Source organism: Scyliorhinus canicula, chromosome 12 (assembly GCF_902713615.1).
Source record: "Scyliorhinus canicula chromosome 12, sScyCan1.1, whole genome shotgun sequence".
In the NCBI taxonomy this organism is placed as follows: domain Eukaryota; kingdom Metazoa; phylum Chordata; class Chondrichthyes; order Carcharhiniformes; family Scyliorhinidae; genus Scyliorhinus; species Scyliorhinus canicula.
Genome location: NC_052157.1, coordinates 132,071,821 through 132,095,036, shown reverse-complemented (window position 1 = coordinate 132,095,036; position 23,216 = coordinate 132,071,821). Strand labels below are relative to the sequence as shown.

Here is a 23,216-nt window from a genome sequence, read left to right as displayed (position 1 = left end):
GTGCAAAACCCCAGGGGAAACAAAGACATCATCCAAGAGGTTTCTTGGACAAGGGAGGCAAAGAGGAAGGTGTTGGAAACAGTCAATGTTCTGTCAAGACCTGGGCAATCTGCAAGTGTTGTCACCACAAAGCTAGTGAGGAACACGAGACTTCTGTCTCCCAAAGATCTGCTGAGTCCACATAAAAGGCAATCTCTGACTATTTGTCGACAGAACCATTGCAGTTGCTGAATGAATACTTAAATTCCAAACCTTCACTCTAGAAAAAACATTTCAACTGCAAGATCCGGCCGACAACGCCATCCTATCCCCTGTGGTCGCACCCCTTAGTAACAAGTATACCGCTTTGAATACTGTTTGGGGGGGGGGGGGGAGACGACTTACCAGGGGTAAGCCGTAGGGTACAGGTCTCTGGCACAGAGTCTGTCCCTGTTGCTCAGAAGGGAAGGGGGGAGAGGAGTAGAGCATTAGTCATTGGAGACTCCATGGTTGGGGGGATAGATAGGAGATTCTGTGGGAACGTGAGAGACTCGCGGTTGGTGTGTTGCCTCCCAGGTGCCAGGTTCCGTGATGTCTCGGATCGTGTTTTCGGGACCCTTGAGGGGGAGCAGCCCCAAGTCGTGGTCCACATAGGCACCGACGACATAGGTAGGAAAAGGGATAGGGGTGTAAGGCAGGGAGCTAGGGTGGAAACTTAGATCTATAACAAACAGAGTTATTATCTCTGGATTGTTACCCGTGCCACGTGCTAGCGAGACGAGGACTAGGGAGAGTGAGCAGTTGAACACGTGGCTACAGGAATAGTGCAGGAGGGAGGGTTTCAGATACCTGGATAATTGGGGCTCATTCTGGGGTAGGTGAGACCTCTACAAATGGGATGGTCTACACTTGGACCAGAGGGGTACCAATATCCTGGCGGGGAAATTTGCTAATGCTTTTCGGGAGGGTTTAAACTAATCCAGCAGGGGGTTGGGAACCTGAATTGTAGCTCCAGTATACAGGAGGTTGAGAGTAGTGAGGTCATGAGTAAGGTTTCAAAGTTGCAGGAGTGTACCGGCAGGCAGGAAGGTGGTTTAAAGTGTGTCTACCTCAATGCCAGGAGCATCCGGAATAAGGTGGGTGAACTTGCGGCATGGGTTGGTACCTGGGACTTCGATGATGTGGCCAATTCTCCCCCCCCCCCCCCCCCCCCCCCCCCCCCCACACGCACACACACAACCAAAAGATGTGCAGGGTAGGTGGATTTGCCATGCTAAATTGCCCCTTTATTGGAAAAAAAAATGAATTGAGTACTCTTTTTAAAGAAAAAAAAAAAAAAAAAAAATTTTGAGAAACAATTTTATTGAAGCATTTTGGCATGGTAAACAACAACAATACAAAACAGTGTGCAAAAAACAATGAACATAGTGCAAAAACCAGCTCCACTCCAAGGACCCGCCTAACTACCCCCCCCCCCCCCCCCCCCCCCCCCCCCCCCCCCCGACGATTAATTTCCGCGAAGAAGTCGATAAATGGCTGCCACCTCCGGGTGAACAGTGACCCCCTCAGAGCGAACTTGATTTTCTCCAGACCGAGAGAGCTCGCCATACCCGATAGCCAGGCCTCCGACTTCGGGGGCTTTGAGTCCCTCCATGCCAGCAGAATTCGTCGCCGGGCTACCAGGGAAGCAAAGGCCAAAACGTCAGCCTCTCTCCCCTCCTGGACTCCCGGGTCCTCCAAAACCCCCAAAATTGCCACCTCTGGACTCATCACCACCCTTGTTTTCAGTACCCGGGACATAACGTTCGCGAATCCCTGCCAGTGCCCCCTGAGTTTTGAATATGCCCAGAACACGTGGACATGGTTCGCTGGTCTTCCCGAACATCTGGCGCACCTGTCCTGCAATCCAAACAATTTACTCATCCGGGCCACTGTCATGTGGGCCTGGTGGACAATCAGCTGAGCCTAACGCATGTTGCAGTCGCGTTAACCCTGCTCAATGCCTCCGCCCATAAGCCCTCTTTCTGTCTCCCCTCCGAGCTCCTTTTCCCGCTTCAGCTTCAGCTCCTCGGTCTGTGACTCCTCTGCCCCCATAAGTTCTTTGTATATATCTGAGACCCTCCCCTCCCCTCCCCCACCCCTCCCCCACCCATCTACTGGACACTACCCTGTCCTGGATCCCCCTTAGTGGCAGGCGTAGGAAGGATGGAATCTGTCTGCGTAGAAAGTCCCATACCTGAAATCATTCCCTCTCGCCAGCCCAAATTTCTCCTCTAGCGCCCTCATGCTCCCATCCTCTCAATCGCAACCCTCCGCCATGTTTGGAACCCACCGTCCATATTCCCCGGGGCAAACCGGTGGTTGTCGCAAATTGGGGATCAAACAGATGCTCTCACTCCTTCCACATGCTTTCTCCATTGGCCCCAGATCTGCAAAGTTGCCACCACTATAGGGCTCGTGGAGCACCGTGCCGGCGGGAGCGGCAGGGGTGCCGTAACCAGGGCTGCCAAACTTAGTGCCCCTACACGAAGCGGCCTCCATCCATCCCCAAACCGACCCCGCACCCACCATCCACTTCCTTATCATAGCTATGTTGGCCGCCCAGTCGTAATTACTAAAGTTTGGCAGCGCCAGCCCCCCTTCCCCTCGGTTCCTCTCGAGCATCAATCTCCTCACCCGCGGGGACTTTCCCACCCATACAACTCCCATAATCATTTTATTGACCTTCTTAAAAAAGGACCGTGGAATGAAAATGGGGAGACACTGGAATGCGAACAGCAATCTCGGGAGGATCGTCATTTTAACTGTCTGCACTCTCCCCGCTAGTGTCAGTGGGAGCGCATCCCACCTCCGGACCTCGACCCTCATTTGTTCCACCAATCGAGATAAGTTTGACTTGTGTAACCGGCCCCAGTCCCACGCCACCTGTATCCCTAAGTATCTAAAACCGTTCCCTACTAACCTAAACGGCAGCCCCCTCAACCGACCCTCCTGGCGTCTCACCTGGACTACAAACAACTCCGTTTTTGCCATATTCAATTTCTATCCCGCGAACCGGCCGAATTACCTCAGGATTACCATGATTACATCCATCCCAGCCCCAAGATCCGTGATGTATAAGAGTAGGTCGTCGGCCACACTCCCCGCCCTGTACCAGCCCCTTCCACACCCCAGAAGCTCTCGGGGAAATTGCCAGCGGCTCTATTGCTAGTGCAAAAAGCAGTGGGGGGGGAGGGGGCACCCCTGTCTTATCCCTCGGTACAGTCTAAAATAGTCAGACGTCGTCCTATTTGTCCTTCCACTAGCCCCCGGAGCCTGGTACAACAGCCTGACCCAGTCGATCAGGCCCTCCCCGAACACAAATCGTCCCAGCACCTCCCATAAATAATCCCACTCAACCCAGTCGAAAGCCTTCTCGGCATCCATTGCCACAACTACCTCTACCTCCCTACTCTCCGGGGGCATCATGATCACATTTAGCAGCCTTCTTAGGTTGGCCACCAGCTGCCTGCCCTTGACTAACCCGGTTTGATCTTCCATAATAACGTCCGGCACACAGTCCTCAATCCTAGCAGCCAAGAGCTTGGCCAGTATTTTATCATCTACATTGAGCAGAGAGATCAGCCGATAGGGCCCACATGTCTCTGGCTCTTTGTTCCATTTCAATATCAGGGAGATAGTGGCCTGTGACATCGTCGGGGGTAAAACTGCTCTGTCTCTTGCCTCGTTAAAAACCCTAACCAGCACAGGCCCCACTATCTCCGAGAACTTTTTATAAAACTCCACCGGATACCCATCTGGCCCCAGGGCTTTACCCGATTGCATGGCCCTCAAGCCCAATATTTCTTCGGTCCTAATCTGGGCCCCCAGCCCGTCTACCAACCCCTACCCACTTTTGGGAAGGTCAGTCCATCCAGAAAGTGCCTCATTCCCTCCGGCCCCCAGGGGGTTCCGAGGTATAAAGCTCACTATAAAAGTCCCTGAACACCTTGTTCAGCCCTGCCGGATCTCCTACCAAGTCCCCAGCCCTCCCCGTCGACTACCTTCCCTATTTCCCTAGCTGCCTCCCTCTCTTCCTCAGTTGCTGTGCCAGCATTCTACTGGCTTTCTCCCCGTGCTCATAAATCGCACTCCTCGCCTTCCTAAGCTGCTCCACAGCCTTACCTGTGGACAACACCCCCAAGAACATAGAACATACAGTGCAGAAGGAGGCCATTCGGCCTATCGAGTCTGCACCGACCCACTTCAGCCCCCACTTCAGCCCTCACTTCCACCCTATCCCAGCAACCCAACAACCCATCCTAACCTTTTTGGTCACTAAGGGCAATTTATCATGGGCAATCCACCTAACCTACACGAATTTGGACTGTGGGAGGAAACCGGAGGAAACCCACGCAGACACAGGGAGAACGTGCAGACTCCGCACAGACCCAGCAGGGAATCGAACCTGGGACCCTGGCGCTGTGAAGCCACAGTGCTATCCACTTGTGCTACCGTGCTGCCCATCTCAAACTCAGTCTAGCCTTAGTCATTCCCTTAAAAGCTCTACCCTCGGGGTCTCCGCATATCTCCTGTCTATCTGTAAAATCTCCTTCACCAGTCGGTCCGTTTGTGCCCTGTCCGTCCTGTCCTTGTGTGCTCGAATCGAGATCAGCTCCCCTCTCACCACTGCCTTCAGCGCCTCCCAGAGCACCGTGGCTGAGACTTCCCCTGTGTCATTGATCTGCAGGTAGTTTTGCATACATTTCCTCACCGTCCCGCACACCGCCTCGTCCGCCAGCAGACTGACCTCTAGCCTCCATTGAGGGCGCTGAAAACTTTCCTTACAGATCTGCAGATCAATAACGTGTGGAGCATGGTCTGAAATAGCGACCCCCCCCTCCCCCAATTGCTCCATGAACCCCCTCGGTTCTTTTGCCATTACCTGCACCTTACTTGTTTTTGAACATGACCGGTCTAGGCCGGGGTTAAGGACTGTGTTAAAATCACCTCCCATAGTCCAGGTCAGGTATCTTCCCCAGCAATCTCTCAATAAAATGCACATCGTCCCAATTTGGGGCATATACATTGACCAAAACTACCCTTATCCCCTCGAGTTTGCCACTCCCCATGACAAATCTGCCTCCCCATCTGAGATTGTGCTACCCACCTCGAATTGCACCCATTTGTTAACCAAGATCGCGATCCCCCTGGTTTTAGTGTCCAGCCCCGAGTGGAAGACCTGGCTAATCCAGCCCTTCTTTAATCTAACCTGAACAGCTACTTTCAGGTGAGTCTCCTGAAGCATTATTAGTTCGCCTTCAGCGCCCTCAGATGCGCGAACACACGTGCCCTCTTTACCGGCCCGTTTAACCCTCTAACGTTCCAGGTGATCAACCAGGTCGAGGGGCACCGTGCTCCCTCCTCGCAGATCAGCCATCTCCTTTCTTTGGGCCGCCCCTAGCCCCTGTGTAGTACTCAAAAGATTTTAAAAATAAATTTAATTACTTATAGTAGTAGTGTATTAAATTCATCTTTATCGGTCTTTAAGGCAAATGTTTTGGTTATTTTTCAATTTGAAGGGAACTACATGCGCTTAAATTGTTACCTCACGGACCACTTTTGAGGAAATGCCTTTTACATATGTGTTCCTTTCATGACCAATTATTATATTCAGTTATTATTTTTGCAGTAGATCAATATTACCCAACTGAAATAGCTGGGAACTGTAGCAGATTCTCTGTATGTTGAGAACATAGGGCTGGTTTAGCTCAGTGGGCTAGACAGCTGGTTTGTGATTCAGAACAAAGCCAGCAGTGCGGGTTCAATTCCCGTACCAGCTTACCTGAACAGGCGCCTGAATGTGATGAGTAGGGGCTTTTCACAGTAACTTCATACTTGTGACAATAAAAGCTTCTTATTATTAGTGATCAGTGTTTTCTGTACAGGGACAATGAATATGGAGTTACAACTGATGAATGTATGCAAATAATTGGTTATACGATAACATGAACACCATTTGCGTATTGCCCCCTGTAATTTCTCCGGTACCCAAATGTATATCTACCTCCCCAGTTTCTCTCTTTCTCTTCTCTTTCCCCCCCCCCCCCCCCCATCCCCCCACACACACACGGGTGCCTACTTGTGTGTTAAAAATAATATTGCCAATTGTACAGAGTTGCTGGTGCATAATACCCTACCAGTTTTATTTTATTTTTGTTTTGGTATGTTTGTGTGTACATAACGGTAAATATGCTTTGTTCAAGAACCCAATAAAAAACATTTATATAAATAAAAATAATTGGTTATACAGTACTACAATTACAGTATTGTGTATAGTTCTGGGAATTTGATATTACAAAGTATATATTGGAGCCAGAAAGAGCTTCAGTGAAGATTTAGCAGAATTACCGTATAGGAATGAGAGCTTGAAATTATTAGAACTGCAAAATGTTTTTATTTTTGAGGTTGCGAGAAGTCAAGAGGTTATCTGAGTGTATAAATCTCAGAGCACATATTTATAAAACGGAAGAAAATTAGAATTTTATGTACTACACTTGTAAGCTGTTTCGGTAACTAAAGTTGAATATTTTCAATTTTCTAGGGTTGAACGGTCTACTGATCAAGTCATCAAGCCAGTCAATGTTGAAGCCTTGTCAAAATGGGTGGGAAAGATTCCACACGAGGTAGTTCGTGAAATGCCAGTAATTGCTCCTATGTTAGCAAAGCTTGGATATGATCCATATGCAAATCCACCCAATTATGGAAAACCAGATCCAGCTGTTATTGAAAACACTAAAAGGGTAGGTGTAAGAGTTTAAGTACCTGGACCGTCCTTCTCAAACACCTGAGTTTGTGATTACCCCTTTCAAAGAGTAGTGAAGAAAATATTCAGTTATTGAGTATCCTACTGGCAACAGATGAGTTCAGTCATTTCAGTTTGTTGTTTTTGCTTCTGTTGTATCCCTAGTAACCAGTGTTTACAATAATTTGCTATATTTTGAATTATAAAGTATTTAAAATGGAAGAAAGTTGGCTTAAGGGAGTAGATGCAATGTTTTTCATTTGTGCGTGTATATAAATCCAAAGAATTACAAGAGTAATTTTAGTCTTAATAATCCTGTACAGAGAAACCTAAATTTTGTATTGAAGGAAAATTTGGTTCCTTTTTATGGCAAATTCTAGTAATTAAAAAAAAATCCTTTTCAAAATTGAGCAACGGATTCTAAATAACATATAAATGTATTTTATATATGCAGAAAATTGCTACAATTGAGCTGTACAATTTTATTCCTACCCTCTAATGCCATTCCAAAACTAATGGTTATCAGATAATTACAAAATTGTTGAACTATTCCAGTTCTAAAGTATCAAATGATTGCTGTCCTTGTTCTAGAAAGGCTGTGATTTGTTTAATTAATTAGGCGTTGTATTGAGTATGTACACCAATAGGTAACCAACTCCTGAAAATGTAGGAAAATTATTTTAAATGTTCTAATATGTTCCAATGTTATAAATCTGGAGCTTACACTTTATCACAGAAACGTTTTATTTAAGATTATAATCTTCTTCCGCAAAACACCATACAAACAATATGAAGGACAACTCCCTAAACTATTCTGTAGATGTGTGATTTAAAAAAAGTTGTAAAATGGTTTAAAAATTGTATTCAAATTAAGAATTAAAACATAGCTACTTCTAATTCAAGCCATACTGTTGAAACTAAGAAATGCTTATATGGAGCTTTGATCTCCATGTGCATGTTGTGTTACGTATGGTTTGTTTCCCCAGGAAATTGAGGATTGTTTTTTCTTATTGGAAAGCTGGCATTTTCTGCACTTTTTTAGTCTGAAACCCGATCTGTGGAGCATCATATATGTTTTCTCCCTCTAAATCTAACTGTAGTATGAAATGAGCATTCTATTCAGAATAGTTATGTCCCCGAAATTTAAGGAACCATGTCATTTCCTCTAACAGTGAAAAAATATTGAGTGTAAAATTGAATCACTTGTGCAACAGGTAGTTAATACTGTTATCATGTTAATGTTATGAATTATACAATTTTCAAATATTTATCAGGTAGGTGAATAGAATATTTCTTCTGCGTAATCTGCTGTAAAAGTCATGCCTTCATATGTTTTGGTGTTCTCTAAACCTGAAATAGTGACCTACAAATTTTAACTTTATTCAAAACATAGCCACTTAATTGTGACTTATGGATTTCACAGAAAATGCAGCATTGCACTAGAGCTCTATTGTAACCATGCTTACTGCATACGTATTTGAGTGTGTGCAATCGTTTGCTACTTGTATGGCAACCCTAACCACTGGTTTGTTTTATTGCCTGTACTACTCTTGTAAACAATTCCATATAACTGATAATTAATGTCAAACCTTGATGCTGATAAATCCTTTCTGATAACCAGGAAACCATGAATTTTACATGTTTATCTTCATCATGCTGAAGTGTCATCTGAAATGATCGAACTCTATTTTTGTTTTTAATTATAACAAGAATGATGGTTCAGAAAGCAAAAGAAATTGTGATCTGAACTTATTATGCATTCATTTTAAAATTACTTCTCCATTGAAAATTTTAATAAAAAGTTTCCCAAGGACTAATTGAAGACCATTTAACATTGGAACTTTCTACTGAATCAAATAGTGTTACAATGCTGGCTAATACTAATAATCACTTATTGTCACGAGTAGGCTTCAATGAAGTTATTGTGAAAGCCCCTGATCGCCACATTCCAGTGCCTGTTCGGGGAGGCCGGTATGGGAATTGAACCTGCGCTGCTGTCCTTGTTCTGCATTACAAGCCAGCTATTTAGCCCACTGTGCTAAACCAGCCCCCTGAGGCAGTAAGACAACAATTCTGAGATGTTAATTTTTACAACTGTCTGATAAAAGTTTTGTATTGGCCATTAGAAGTGTAAACTATTCCATATTGTCAATGTATCGTGGAAGTCTAGGATAAGATTGCTGTTAACGTTCACAAAAACCATAACCTGTGATCATTTTAGTTTGTTGTATGAAATCGCACTGTAATGTCTTTTTCTTTGTATTGTGCAATTTTTCAAAAAAATAAAGCAATAGAAAAATGGTCAGCTGGTTCCTTTTTTTTTACAGGGTTATTTTCATCGCTTCAACAAAATTGTTCAAGTTACTCATTTCATAAATACCATTTGCATTTTGATAAGAGAAATCTGTCAGTTCTATAATATTCAGTTATAGTGAACCCACTCTTACCAAGAAGACAACTTTAAAAAAAAAACTATTGACCAAAGAAGGTGTACATCGATGTGGTACAAGAAATCTATATTTGTTACTATTCTGCTAGAATGTAGCTCAGCTGACATCTGGTGTGGGTGCTTCTGATCAGGGAAATCCTTTTGTATGCAGTTGCAGTGGATTTCACTTTGAATACCGTGCACTATTGTAGAGATGGTAAAATTTATTGCCCTTCAAATACCTTTGTCTTTATTGCATAACACTGTTTTCATTACACCAACATTGTACTAAAGCCCAGAATATATTGTAAATGACTGCTGTTGCCACCATAGCCAGGTTTTCCAACTAACTAGTCAGGACAAGATCAGACAGGGTTGCAGTGCCCTTCATGGGAAGAGAGGTACAAACCATGTCAACGATACCAATGACGAATGTCTTTGTTAGTGTGGCACTTTGGAACTGCCAGCATGCAGCTGCCCCAACAAGGATGTGCACTTGCAGTAGAGGAGAAAAAGTGTTGGGACAGAGAAGCAAGGTAAGCAGTCATGCAGATGCAGCTATCAAGAATATCCCTTATTGTTGTTTATTCTCCAAATACCCTTTAATTTTTCTCCGCACAATTTCCTTTGCTGAGGAGAGCTACACCATAAAGTATGGGTGGTCCTTTTCAGTAGTGGGGAGTAATTGGGCTCGAAGTTGAGCATTGCCTGGAGGTGTTCTCCATAATGGCAGTCTAGCAAGTAATCAACAGGTGCAATTACAGGCCACATTTATAAAGTTGTTCAAGCTGATGTTCATAAGCCTGCTTCATTCTCACCTGCCCCCACCACACATGGTTGACTGCAGAATCATCAACCTAGAAAATGGAGATATATACTGTTTTGGGGAGTCTACATTATTGTATGGATTAAGGAATTCCTTTTATAAACGTGAGCAGGCTGTTTAGGGCCCCCTGACTACAGAAGCACTAAATGTGCAAGTGCTTTATTCTTGCCCAAAATTGCTTTCTTGCATCTCTCTTAGAGATGCAACCCTCTTACTCCAGTTATGAAAGCATTGCAAAGGTTAATGCCCATCCAATATTGGAGGCATCCAAAGTTTGCAGGGTACTGCAAGAGTTTGGTAGCTTAAGTTGCATCGTATCTGCACAGAAGGCTAGTATGTCTCCTCCTTGAAATTATCGCAAATGAAAGCACACCGAATTGAAGGTAACCTTGCGATGTGGGTAATTGGTTACAAGGTACAGGACAGTATAGGGATAAATGGAACTTTCTCTGATTGTCAGCATGTGACAAGTGGTGTTTTCCAAATCTATACTGGAACCTCCATTTTTCTCCTACTGATCTTGCATTCCTATATGCTCCTACAGATGCTATTTCAATCTGAAAATGCAGTTGTGAACTCACTCTTGAGCTTTGCAAATCATTGTTCTACTGAAGATAGTGTAATTGCCCTCCTTCCCTTTTACCCTTTGGATTCCTTGTTCCAATTTTTCAGTCTTTAATTTAATTTCAGTTTGCTGGCTATTGCTTATTTGGAGTTGCATCTGCTTTGGGCGGGGAGGCATTGGTAGGGGGAAGGGAACAGTAGAGAAATAGCAATGGAATAATACAATTCTCGATGTGCTTCAAACAAAGGTTGGACTTTGGCCCCAAATTCAAACCAACATCAATCTTGTAGACATTGGTCTCGTGGCTCATGATTGATTAGAACCACTTTATATACTTTGTCATTTCACGGACTGTTACATGTTCACCCATGAAATTATTTTTGTTGGAATAGAGCAAACACCGTATGGTCTCTGCATTTTGTTCTATGTAGGTTTATAAACTGTTTCAAGTTAGCTGGGTAGCGTTCTGCTGGTGATTCATCTTACATTATCGAATCAATTTGGCTCTTTTCTAAGTGCTTTCTTTGTTTTCCCACATAATCTCATTCCGAGCAAACTCTAGCCATTATTTCACAACATTGCCGTCCCTTATTGCTCTTTAAAGAAATCAAATGACGAAAAAGCCATATGTCCTGCCATTCGGGTAGATTTTTAAGTTAATGGTATTAACAGACTTCTGGAAGTGAAAGTATATCTTGATGAATTTTAATTGAAAGTGCATATTCAATTTTGTTCATTACTTACCAGCATTTTCATATTGAGACAGGATGGAACTGTTTTTAGTACTGAGTCTCTCAAGCCGATAACATTAATGGCCTGCCAAGTAGGTAGCCTAACGACCTTTTTACTGGACAAGGAAGTGCCCTCCTTTGGAGTTTCCTGGCCGCACCTCCATCAAGCCTACCTCACTCGGGTCTTCCAGCCAATACACCAGTCGTAACTTATCCAACCTCCATAGCTACATGGCTGTGGTCTCGACGGTGGTCACTCCATGAACCTGCTGCTGCTGGGACCTATAAAATAATCTTTATTGTCACAAGTAGGCTTACATTAACACTGCAATGAAATTACTTTGAAAAGCCCCTAGCCGCCACATTCCGGCGCCTGTTCGGATACATGGAGGGAGAATTCAGAATGTCCAAATTACCTAACAGCATGTCTTTCGGGACTTGTGGGTGGAAACCGGAGCGCACCCATGGGAAGAACGTACAGACTCCACACAGTGACCCAAGCCGGGAATCGAACCTGGGACCCTGGCACTGTGAAACAACAGCGCTACCCACTGCGCTACCGTGCCACCCATTACCAGTTCAAATTTAAAGCTAATTTGTAAGTGGAGACATTGCCAAGACCTACCAGGATGCTGCCAGAGCTGGCGATCTGACGAGTTTAGGTAGGTTTGTGCTTTCTTCCTTAAAGCAGTGAAGATTGAAAGAGAATCTGATAGAGAGGTGCATAAGATTTGAGTGACACTGATTTCTATCAGAAGCATCAATAGCATTGTGGCGCAGTAGTTAGCACTACTAACCAATCAGATTGGCCAGCAACCCGAAGGCAGGACTTCCTTCCCACCAGTGTAATATGACTGCAGGGCGGCTGGCTTTATGATGGGTGGCTCCCGATTAACCTTTTAGTTAGCCATGGTGGTTAGGAGGTAATATGGTCCCTGTAAAATCCAGCCCATTATTTTTAGCCTTTGCCAAAAACTCAATTCCCTCATTGCCAATTTTATGCCTCTCCTTTGCAATAACCTAAGGCTGAACCAGACTGTTCGCAATCTTGATGTCTTTTTTAAATTAAAAGATTTGCTTCTGACCATATACTCTTGCCACCACTAATCACCTAATTTCTTTTTTTTTTTTAAAAGAGTACCCAATTAATTTTTTCCAATGAAGAGGCAATTTAGCGAGGCCAATCCACCTAGCCTGTACATCTTTGGGTTGTGGGGGCGAAACCCATGCAAACATGGAGGATGTGCAAACTCCACACGGACAATGTCCCAGAGCTGGGATCAAACCTGGGACCTCGGCAACATGAGGCAGCAGTGCTAACCACTGCACCACCGTGCTGCCCCTAATCACGCAATTTCAGCTGATCTGTTGCTAAAACACTCAACCATGCCTTTGTTCTTTGTGCCTTTGTTCTCTGGAAAGGATACATCTAGAAGTAACAATGTGCTTCTTCCTAGCCTCCCATGTTGTACCTTCTGTAAACTTCAAGTCACCCAAGACTTTCCCCATGTCCAAAATTGCACCAATTTGTGTTCACTCTTGTTAACCTACATTGACTCCCAATTAAGTAGCACTTTGATTTTATAATTCTAAGCCCAGTTTTCAAATCCCTCCATGTCCACACCTGTGTCTATTTCTCGAATCCCTTCCAGCTTAAGCCCCATCATTTCTGCATTCCTCCAAATGTAGACTCCTTGAGCATTCTCCATTCCAATCTCTCAATTAGCGGTCATGCCCTCAGCTGCTCTAAGACCTTGAGCTTTGGAATTTGCCTTCTAATCTTCCTCGCTTTTGTTAAGATGCTCCTTTAAAAACCTACCTCTTTTAACACCCCTTTCATCCACAATCCTAATATCCCCTCTTTTTCTTTGTTTCACTGTCACGTTTGTTTGGCATCCTGTAAAGCACCTTGGGACATCTTACTACATTAATGACATTATAGGAATGAAGTTTTTCTTGTCTGGCACTGTAGAAAGTACCAAGTCAGTCACTGTCTTAATTAATGGCTATCTTGAATTTAAATCCTGGCATTTAATAAATTAACTGTTTGTTGGGGGCGTGTTAAATTTTCAGATCTGCTTTGTACCCAAATAATAACATTATGGTAATGTTACTGGACTAGTGATCTTAGGCATGGACTAGCTCCGGCAACATGCGTTCAGATGACCTTTTCTCCAACATGAGACATAAAGTTGTGTGCTAATTGATTGCAGTGTTCTGTCCCATTCTCAACTCGCTGCATGCAGGCACAGACTGCTTCATAAGACCTGGACAGCATTCAGATTTAGGGTGGTAACTGGCAGATAACATTCATGTCACCCAAATTTTTAAAATTCATTTATGGAATGTGGACGTCGCTGGTTAGGCCAGCATTTATTGCTCATCCCTAGTTGCCCTTCAGAAGGTGGTGATTTTTTAAAATTTATTTTTTTATTTTTATTGAAATTTTTACAAAATATAAACATCTCAACTCTATTAACAAAACAACCGCGGTAACACCCCAAGAACAATACCCACCCAACTACAAACAAAAGAAAAAAACCAAAACAACACCCAAACAACAAAAGGGAAAGATCACACCCGCCACATCCCACAAACCCATGTACACAGTTCTCCCTCCCACCGATCCAAACCCCCCCCCCCCCCCCCCCCCGGGTTGCTGCTGCTGCCGGCCTATTTCCCTACCGTTCCGCCAGGAAGTCCAGGAAAGGCTGCCACCGCCTAAAGAACCCTTGTACTGATCCCCTCAGGGCAAATTTCACCTTCTCCAATTTAATTAACCCCACCATATCATTGATCCAGGCCTCCACGCTTGGGGGCCTCACATCCTTCCATTGGAGCAAGATCCTGCGCCGGGCTACTAGGGACGCAAAGGCCAGAACACCAGCCTCTTTCGCCTCCTGCACTCCCGGCTCCACTGTAATCCCAAAAATTGCGAGTCCCCAGCCTGGCTTGACCCTGGATCCCACCACCCTCGACACCATCCTTGCTACCCCCTTCCAAAACTCCCGCAGCACTGGGCACGCCCAAAACACATGGGCGTGGTTCGCTGGGCTCCCCGAGCACCTAGCACACCTGTCCTCGCCCCCGAAAAACCTACTCATCCTCGTCCCAGTCATGTGGGCCCTATGCAGCACCTTGAACTGTATGAGGCTAAGCCTCGCACAGGAAGAGGATCAATTCACTCTCTCCAGGGCATCCGCCCACGTCCCCTCCTCAATCTCCTCACCCAGCTCCTCTTCCCATTTACCCTTCAGTTCCTCCACCGAGGCCTCGTCTACCTTCTGCATTACCCGGTATATGTCCGAAATCCTCCCTCCTCCAACCCACACCCCCGAGAGCAACTGATCCCGCACCCCTCATGGGGGCAACAAGGGGAACCCCTCCACCTGCTGCCTGGCAAACACCCTCGCCTGCATGTACCTAAACATGTTCCCTGGGGGGGAGCCCAAACTTCCCCTCTAACTCCCCCAAGCTCGCGAACCCCCCCTCCACAAACAGGTCCCTCAACCTCCTAACCCCTGCCCTGTGCCCAGAAGGTGGTGATGAGCTGCCTTCTTGAAATACAATCCTTTAGGTGTAGGTACATCCATTGTGCTGTTAGAGAGGAAGTTCCAGGATGTTGCCCCAGCGACAGTGAAGGAACGGTGATATATTTCCAAGTCAGGGTGATGAGTGATTGGTGTTGAATCTCCAGGTGGTGGGGTTCCCACGTACCTGCCTCTCTTGTCCTAGGTGGTAGTGATCATGGATTTGGAAGGTGCTGTCTAAGGAACCTTGGCATGACTCCAACCAGCGGAGAGTTTTCCCCCTGATTCTTATTGACTCCAGTTTAGCTAAGGCTCCTTGATTCTATACACGGTCAAATGCTGCCTTGATGTCCAAGGTAGTCACTCTCACCTCATCTCTGACATTCAGCTCTTTTGTCCATGTGTAAACCAAGGCTGTAATGAGGTCAGGAGCTGAGTGACCCTGGCGGAACCCAAATTGAGCATCTATGAGCAGGTTATTGCTAAGTAAGCGGCGCTTGATAGCACTGTTGATGACTCCTTCCATCACTTTGCTGATGATGGCGAATAGACTGATAGGGTGGTAATTGGCTGGGTTGGATTTGTACTGTTTCTTGTGTACAGGGCACACCTTGGCAATTTTCCACATTGCTGGGTAGATGCCAGTGTTGTTGCCGTACCGGATCAGCTTGGCTTGGAGTGCGACAAGTTTTGGAGCACAGGTTTTCAGTACTATTGCAGGAATATCATCAGGACCCATAGCCTGTTCAGTGTCCAGTGCCTTCAGCCGTTTCTTGATATCACGTGGAGTGAATCGTATTGGCTGAAGACTGACATCTGTGATGCTGGGGGCCTCTGGGGGAGACCGAGATGGATCATCCACTCGGCACCTCTGGCTGAAGATTGTCGGGAATGCCTCTGCCTTGCCAGGCAATAACCATCATTTCCCTTGGATGTTTTATGGCATTGCTTTAGCTGAATCCCACACACATCATTATCCCAGGGTGGGTGGGGGGGGTTTGCCATTGACGGAAACTGAACTGGCCTGGCCATATAAATGAAAATGGTGTGGCTAAAAAGATAGATCATTGGTTGGGAAGCCGGCAGTGAATACCTACTCCTGATTCCCCAAAGCCTGCCCACTGACACGTGATTGAGTGAAATGGAATGCTGTTCATTTGCCTGAGTGAGTGCAGCTCCAACAACAATCAAGAAGCTTATCACCATGTACCACCTTTAAAACATTCACTCCCCCCACCCCAAACCACTGGTGCTTGCTGAATGGACTGCCAAGGCTCCTTAGATACCTTCCAAACCCACAATCCTGTCCACCTAGAAGGACGATGCCTACAGACGCATGGGAATACCACCACCTGCAAGTGCCCCTCCAAGCCATATATCATCCTGACTTGGAAATATATTGTTCCTTCAATGCCAATGGATGGAAATCACTGAGCTCCCTTCCTAACATATTGTGGGTATAGCTACACCACGTGAATGGGCTGCAGAAGCGCAAGAAGGCAGCACACCACCACCTCCTCGAGGGCAATTATGGGGATGGGAAACAAATGCTGTGGCACCCACATCCCATGAAGTAATTTTTAAAAAAAGTCTCTAACCTTGTATGTGTATGTCTAACTCAAAAGTTCATAACTGGTATATTATTTTAATAATTTATGATTAAATCTTTTGTTCTCCTTCAGTGTTCAGGTATTCTAAAAGCTGCTCATGCAGTGTTTTTCAAACTTTTTTTCCGGTGACCCATTTGTACCAAGCGACCAACCTTTGGGACCCAACCTGGCCGACCTTCGCGACCCACCATTTTCTCTTACTTTGGAGTTTGAAGTCACCATCTGTCCAAAGTTAAGCTCCACAGCACAATTGTGGCACGGAACATGCGGTAATAAGGCTCTGTCAGCGAGACTGTCTTTCCCAATCTTAAATGCGACACCCAGATCCTGACCATTCTTGGAGTAAGAGATTACCACTTCATCAGCATCAAAGTTCAGAAAGCAACCAATCACATCATTCTCCCCAAATGTTTTGCAGCCGGCTTTTAACAATGTCGGCTGCGAGCGGCTTTCAAAAAGGCTGCAACCATATTTTTAAAAATGCGGCCGCACTGCGCATGCATGCCTATTCATCGGTGTGCATGCGCAAATCTATGTGCGTGCGCACCGATGAGCGGGCATGCATGCGCAGTGCGGCCGCATTTTTTATTTTTACGGTTGCAACCGGCATTGTTAAAAGCCGGCTGTTGTGTGTGAATATGCGCAATCGGGAGCGCCGCAACAGTCGGCTCCGTGACCCACCTGCGGGTCGCGCCCTCTACTTTGAAAATGCCTGTGCTGATGAATACCAATGCTGTGACATCCACTTTGGGATGAGGAGGTTCGTCCACTATTAAAATATAGCTAAGTCTTTTAAAATGTGGTGACCCTCCAGATTTGGTATTGTTCAATGTGGCTATTGCAGTATTTTCCAAATAGAAATGAATACATTGGCGAGCAGCTTCAACTACACAATTTAGTTGAATTGAAGCCCCATTTTGCTTTGCATAAAATGCTTAGTGTTTAATTATTATGCTTGACTAAGAAAGTGAGGCTTCAGAAACTGATGATAAACTATCCAGCCAGATTGAAACTTGGGTTGGAGCTCCCCTAGTGGCTCAGATGGTAAACAGTGTACAGCTGGGTTATATGGAGTCCCAGATTCAACCTTGGTTCGCACTCTGAATTACTATCCAATCTTGTGTTTGAATTTCAACAGCAAGATCTGTGGCTGGCGGTGACCCTTAATAACTTGTTAGCACTCAGCTAAGCTTGCATATAAAGAAAAGCCACTTGAACGTAATATCCACTGAATGAGAATCTGCTATCAGCAATGCTCGTTAAGTACTGGAATGCACTTCCAAGGCTTTAAATAGCCAGTTGTCTTATCAACCTAACAATCATATTTGGAATATTGTGTGGCAATTTGGGGTGCTTTTCTTCCTCCAATGATGCATTATTGTAGAGATTCTGATGAGTGGAATGATTAAATTCCGGATTCAAGCTAGATACCGTTGTTATGTGGAAAGACTTGCAGAACTGAACTTGCTTTTATTGGATTACAGATTGGAGGATGATGTTTCAAGTGTTTAAAATTTTCAAAAGTATAGTACATGCAAGTAGACTATTCCACCGGAAGTGTGAACATGAAATCAGGAAGCCAGTGTTGTAACAATTGGGCCACCCTCCACCAACATCCCGACTCCCTCTCTCTCCACCCCCCTTCCTTTCCCTTCTATTGGTACAGAGGCAAGGGTATCTGGTCTCTGTAGCGCAAATTTTAATGCTTGTACCATTTGTTTTTTGTAGAAATGTGTTGTGAACTGTTTTAATAATCAGAGTATCCGACCCCGCCTCCCCATACTGAGGGGCGGGTACCCTGATTCTCCAACACAAAGTTAGTGTTTGTACCGTTTGACCGTGTATATACTTTTTACTGTTTTAATAAAGATATGGCCAATCCACCGAACCTGCACATCTTGGGGTTGTGGAAGGAAACTGGAACATCCGGAGGTAATCCACACAGACAATAGGAGAACATGCAACGTCCATACAGACAGTGACCCAAGACCAGAACTGAACCTGAGTCCCTGGTGCTGCGAGACAGCAGTGCTAACTGTGCCACAGTGCTGCCCTTAACTATATGCTTTCATTTAAGTAATTACCAGTTGGGACTCTCATTCGGTTCTAAACAAAAGTAATGCCAGTTTGCATCATGTGCTTATCAGATCACACAAGGACAGTTGTAGAACACAAGTGAAGCACAAATGAGTGAACAGTGCTCTGAAGTCACAAAGTTCTCTTCACTTGGAGCCATTGAAACAGTGTGCAACTTGATTTGCTTCTGGGGAGATAAGCACTTAAAAAAATATTTAATAAATGTTTAATAAATACATCTTTAACCACATGTACTTTTAATTTTTGAAGGAGTTTTGCAATCATGTAGCTGGGGAAATTGTACCCTGTAAATAGCCCACCAATATCTTTGTGCACTCCTGCAGTTATGCAGAATATTTAACTCAAGTGAAATGCTGTGGATACTGGAAATCTGAAATAAATGCTGGAAATAGTAGCAGGTGTGGCAGCATCTGTGTAGACTCCGACAGTGTTAACACTTTCCGGTCAACAACCTTTCAGCAGAATATTTAGTACATTTGCCTTAATTGTATTATTTTACAACTATAGACTAGCAGTGGATGTAGGTTAAAGTTGGGTGAATTATGTTGGGATGCAGATCAGCTATGAAATGATAGAACGATGAAATGACTACTCCTGTCTTTTGTTTCTAGATAAATATTGTGTGCTTGTTCCTTTTCTCCAAGATAGACTAGTGAAAACACTTCAACCTCCATAAATATTAAACAAATTCTAGGTTACAATATGATGGGCAGAAACCAATTTGACGCTGCTTTAATCCAAACCTGTTGTATTTAATTTTTAAGTTTGAATTTGGTTTTGTTAGATGAAAAGTCTTGTTTTGACACAAGGGAGTCATTCTCTCTTCCCTCCCCCCCCCCCCCCCCCCATCCTCGATTTATAAATTGGAGAAATACTCTCCTCTTCATGTCATTCTTTTACTTTCATTGCATTTAATCATCTTCCTAGTCTTGTTTTCCTCACTTGGCTCTCTGTCATAGACCCACCATTTACTCTCTCCTCCCCCAGGAAAAGACATTGACAATGTTAATGGGTACTATTTAGGATGGATTTATTTAAAGAAACTTGGTGTATGCTAAAAGACCTAATTTCTTTTCTTAGGTAATCAAAGGTGACTTTCAACTACCTGACTTTCTTAAAGATCAGCCACAGGTATGGTACTAGCCCCCATAATGTCAACGGGGATTGCCGTGATAACTTGTTGCATTGTTTAAATTTGTTTTTGCTTCTGAGGCTATGTTTAAGAGTTGCAATTTGACTGAACAGGGGCCAATGGCATATGAGTTGGATGAAAACAATCTGGGAAACGAATCAATCAGAAAGAAGCGCTCATATGAATTCTTCAGTTTAACCTTATTTCATTTTGTACGTAGGATGTTTCTGAAATGCTGCCATTCTTGTACCTTTGCTCACAAAGATCAATTATTGACAAGATTTAGTTGAGACAGATGCAGAAGAGACCCAAGAGTCTTATCAAGAGGAGCAAGTAAGGAACCAAAAGTCAGCGGAATAGTTGGGAACCACTGACTGTAGTGTAACTTATTTCTGCTCTTATAATAAATTAAAAGTTGAGAACAAGGGTACCTGACTTGGGGGGGGAAAAGCAGTTGATTGCAAAATTAAAAAGGGTACTTGCCCTGATTAAAAAGAAGGAAGAATTGACAAATTCAATCGTAGACCACAATGGAACATATTTAAATAAAATGGAGAAAGGCTGCAAATCAATTAAATTCCAGTGAGTGAATATTGAAAGCTGAGGTTCCATGGATGAAAAGGGGAAGATTAGATCAAATTTGAAATTTTAATACATTTAACACTCTAGGTAATAGAAACCAAATCCAGGACAAATGTAAATAATTTGGAAAAGTACGATTTGGGAGATGGGTTAAGAGGGAGTATGCAGGTGGTGTGGCAGAACAGTGAGCAGAAAATAGTCAGTTAAAAAGAGCATGGTCAGCATTGGGTAGTGACAATTTGGCACAAAATAGTTTACTTAAATTTTCACAGGAGAGATGGATATCAAACAAAATTTGATCCTTAGACACACAAGGGGAGTTGGGACAAATGGCCAAAAGCTGTGTCAATGAGTTAGGCTTTTAGGAGCATCTTAGATGAAGTGTAGAGGTTAATTGACAGAATTCCAGAGCTTACGGCCAAGTCTGCTGAAGGCACAGTTGCCAATAGTCAGGCGACGGGAATATGAAACACACACAAGGCCAGAATTGGGAAAATGCAAAGAACTGGGGAAGGTTACAAAGGTAGGGAAGGACAAGGCCATGGAGGGAATTGAATGCAAGAATGAGAATTTTTAAAATTTGAGATGAATTGTAAATTTCAGATGAAGTGCCACTGTCGCTCAAGAAGCAGGGGGTGATTGGTGAATGGAACAAAAGCAAGGAAGTGACGGTCAACTTATACAAGACCTTAGACCCCAGTTTGAACATCGGGTGTAATTCTGTGCATCCAAGTACAAGAATGTTATAAGAAAAGGGGAAGATGAAGCATAAATATTAACTAATGTTTCCTCAAAGAATTCTCTTAAATTCGTCTCAGTGCTTGCCTTTTAAAATTCTGTGCTGGATGTCCTAAAATTAACTTGTTTCTTTGTAAGCATTACTTTATCCAATGATCTGGCCTCCCAAACATTATTTACTACAAGCGTTATGTTAACTACCAGAGGCTTTACTTTGACAGTCTTCAATCCTGGCAACACTTGCATATACAAATGTGTTTATCGTCAGAGGCTTTGCTATTTCCTTTCTTCATCTCTTAGCTTTTCAGAATATTTTAATTTGTTGTTAGGATGAGAATTACACCAGCAAGGCTGTATTTAATGCCTATCTTTAGTCCCTTCAAAGGCATTAAGAGGTAACAAAATTGCATGAATGAAGGCCAGAACAGGAACAAGCAGCAAGTTTCCTGAAGGATTTTGGATTTTTATGATTTTTTTTCTGGTGTCAGCCCTAAATGTAGAATTCGGATTAACATAATTTACCATAACACTACACCACTGTACTCTGATGCATGACAACAGGAACTGTTGCCTTTTCTGTTTTGAGTTGACCATTTTCCTCCATATCTATGAATATCTTATCTAAACCTCCAACTCTTTGGTAAAGTCCTCACATGGAAGGTGAGGGTGGGAGAAGAATTTCCCAGGGACTAGAATGTGCATTTGGAGGCCTGGCACGGTGGCACAGCGATTAGCACTGCTGCCTTACTGCACCAGGGACCTGGTTTTGATTCCAGCTTTGGGTGACTGCCTGTGTGGAATTATGTCCGGGTGCTCTGGTTTCCTCCCACAGTCCAAAGATGTGCTGGTTAGGTGGATTAGCCATGATCGATGTGCAGGGTTACGGGCATAGGTAGAGTACTCTTTCAGAGGGTCGGTACAGACTCGATGAGCCAAATGGCAGCCTCCTGCACTGGAGGGATTCTATGGAGATAGGGTGAGGGCTTAAAAATCAGAGACATGTTCCCACCTCTTTGTGTTTTTCCTGGAAGTTGATTTCAGTGCGGTGAAGGCAGTCTGCCAGGTGGTGGCAGGAAGCCAATTAAGGGCTCATCAACCAATTAGCTGCAATTTTGCAGTGTAACTGAAATTTTACAGGTGTTGCGTGGGACCCAGCTGTTTCTCTGCAATGTGTCCGGCAATGGGAGGCACATGGAGAAAAAGGTCGGCTTGCCATGACAAATTAGTTAAATGTACTTCCTTAAGATGCAAACTGGCAACAAACCTGAATTCCTCCATAGGCAAAGACTTTGCAAATTCCCCCCCGTCACCAACGGACTGCGTCGTGGTTTAGTTGGTTAAAGCGCCTGTCTAGTAAACAGGAGATCTTGAGTTTGAATCTCAGAGGTACCTAGTGAGTTGATCTTTGGGTGGCACGGTAGCACAGTGGTTAGCACTTTTGCTTCACAACACCAGGGTCCGAGATTCGATTCACGGCTTGGGTCCCTGTGCCTGAGTCTGCATGTTCTCCCCGTGTCTGTGTGGATTTCCTCCGGCTGCTCCGCTTTCCTCCCACAAGTCCCGAAAGACGTGCTGTTGGGTAATTTGGTCATTCTGAAATCTCCCCCCCCCCCCCCCCCGTGTATCCGAACAGGCACCGGAATGTGACAACTAGTGTTGATGTAAACCTACTGATGACAGTAAAGATTATTATTATTATAAGGAATAATGGTGGTGAGAAAATGGCAGCTGTTGCCTCCAGCTTTACCGCGCTTCCATTTTGTCCAGACCTAGTGCACGCATACTGCACTCGCTTCATAACGCACACAATTAAAGTTGCTGGCTGGCCTTGCATTTTCACACGCTGACTCGGCTTTTAGCCTCAACAACTTGCTTGCTGTTGTTCCTAATTGGATGGCATCCTGGAGGCAGCCTCTTGATTGGGCACCTCCTGTAAAATTACAGCAGGAGAGGTGGTGTTGCTGTGAATGCACAGAGACTCAAAAATAGTCCTGCCTGCCAGAAGTTTTCAGAGGTTCAACCTATGGTACCTGCCCCATTCCTTCACCGTCTGACAAAGCCGATAAGTGGCAGATTTAGAGGGGATATGAGGAAAAACGTTTTCACCCAAAGGATGGTGGGAATTTGGAACTCGTTACCTGAATGGGTGGTAGAGGCGGGAAACCTCAACATTAAGGAGTATTTAACAGAGCGCATGAAGCGCTATAGCATACA

The 23,216-nt window shown here is 44.4% G+C and overlaps 1 protein-coding gene across 11 annotated transcripts in view; it reads left to right on the top strand.

Moving 5' to 3' along the window:
• tpst1 (tyrosylprotein sulfotransferase 1) overlaps positions 1-23,216 on the top strand; it is an 82,767-nt gene that overhangs the window by 33,519 nt on the left and 26,032 nt on the right. For 6 of the 11 annotated variants that reach the window (XR_005462593.1, XR_005462594.1, XM_038814165.1 and 3 more), the window contains 3 exons: positions 6,563-6,761; positions 18,323-18,385; positions 19,631-19,681. Coding sequence is in view for 8 of the 11 variants with exons in the window: in XM_038814165.1 (XP_038670093.1) it covers positions 6,563-6,761; positions 18,323-18,385; positions 19,631-19,681 (313 nt within the window). In the remaining 3 variants the exon portion in view is untranslated. The remainder of the gene's footprint in view (positions 1-6,562; positions 6,762-18,322; positions 18,386-19,630; positions 19,682-23,216) is intronic. The other 5 variants (XR_005462595.1, XM_038814170.1, XM_038814169.1 and 2 more) reach the window with 2 other exon arrangements.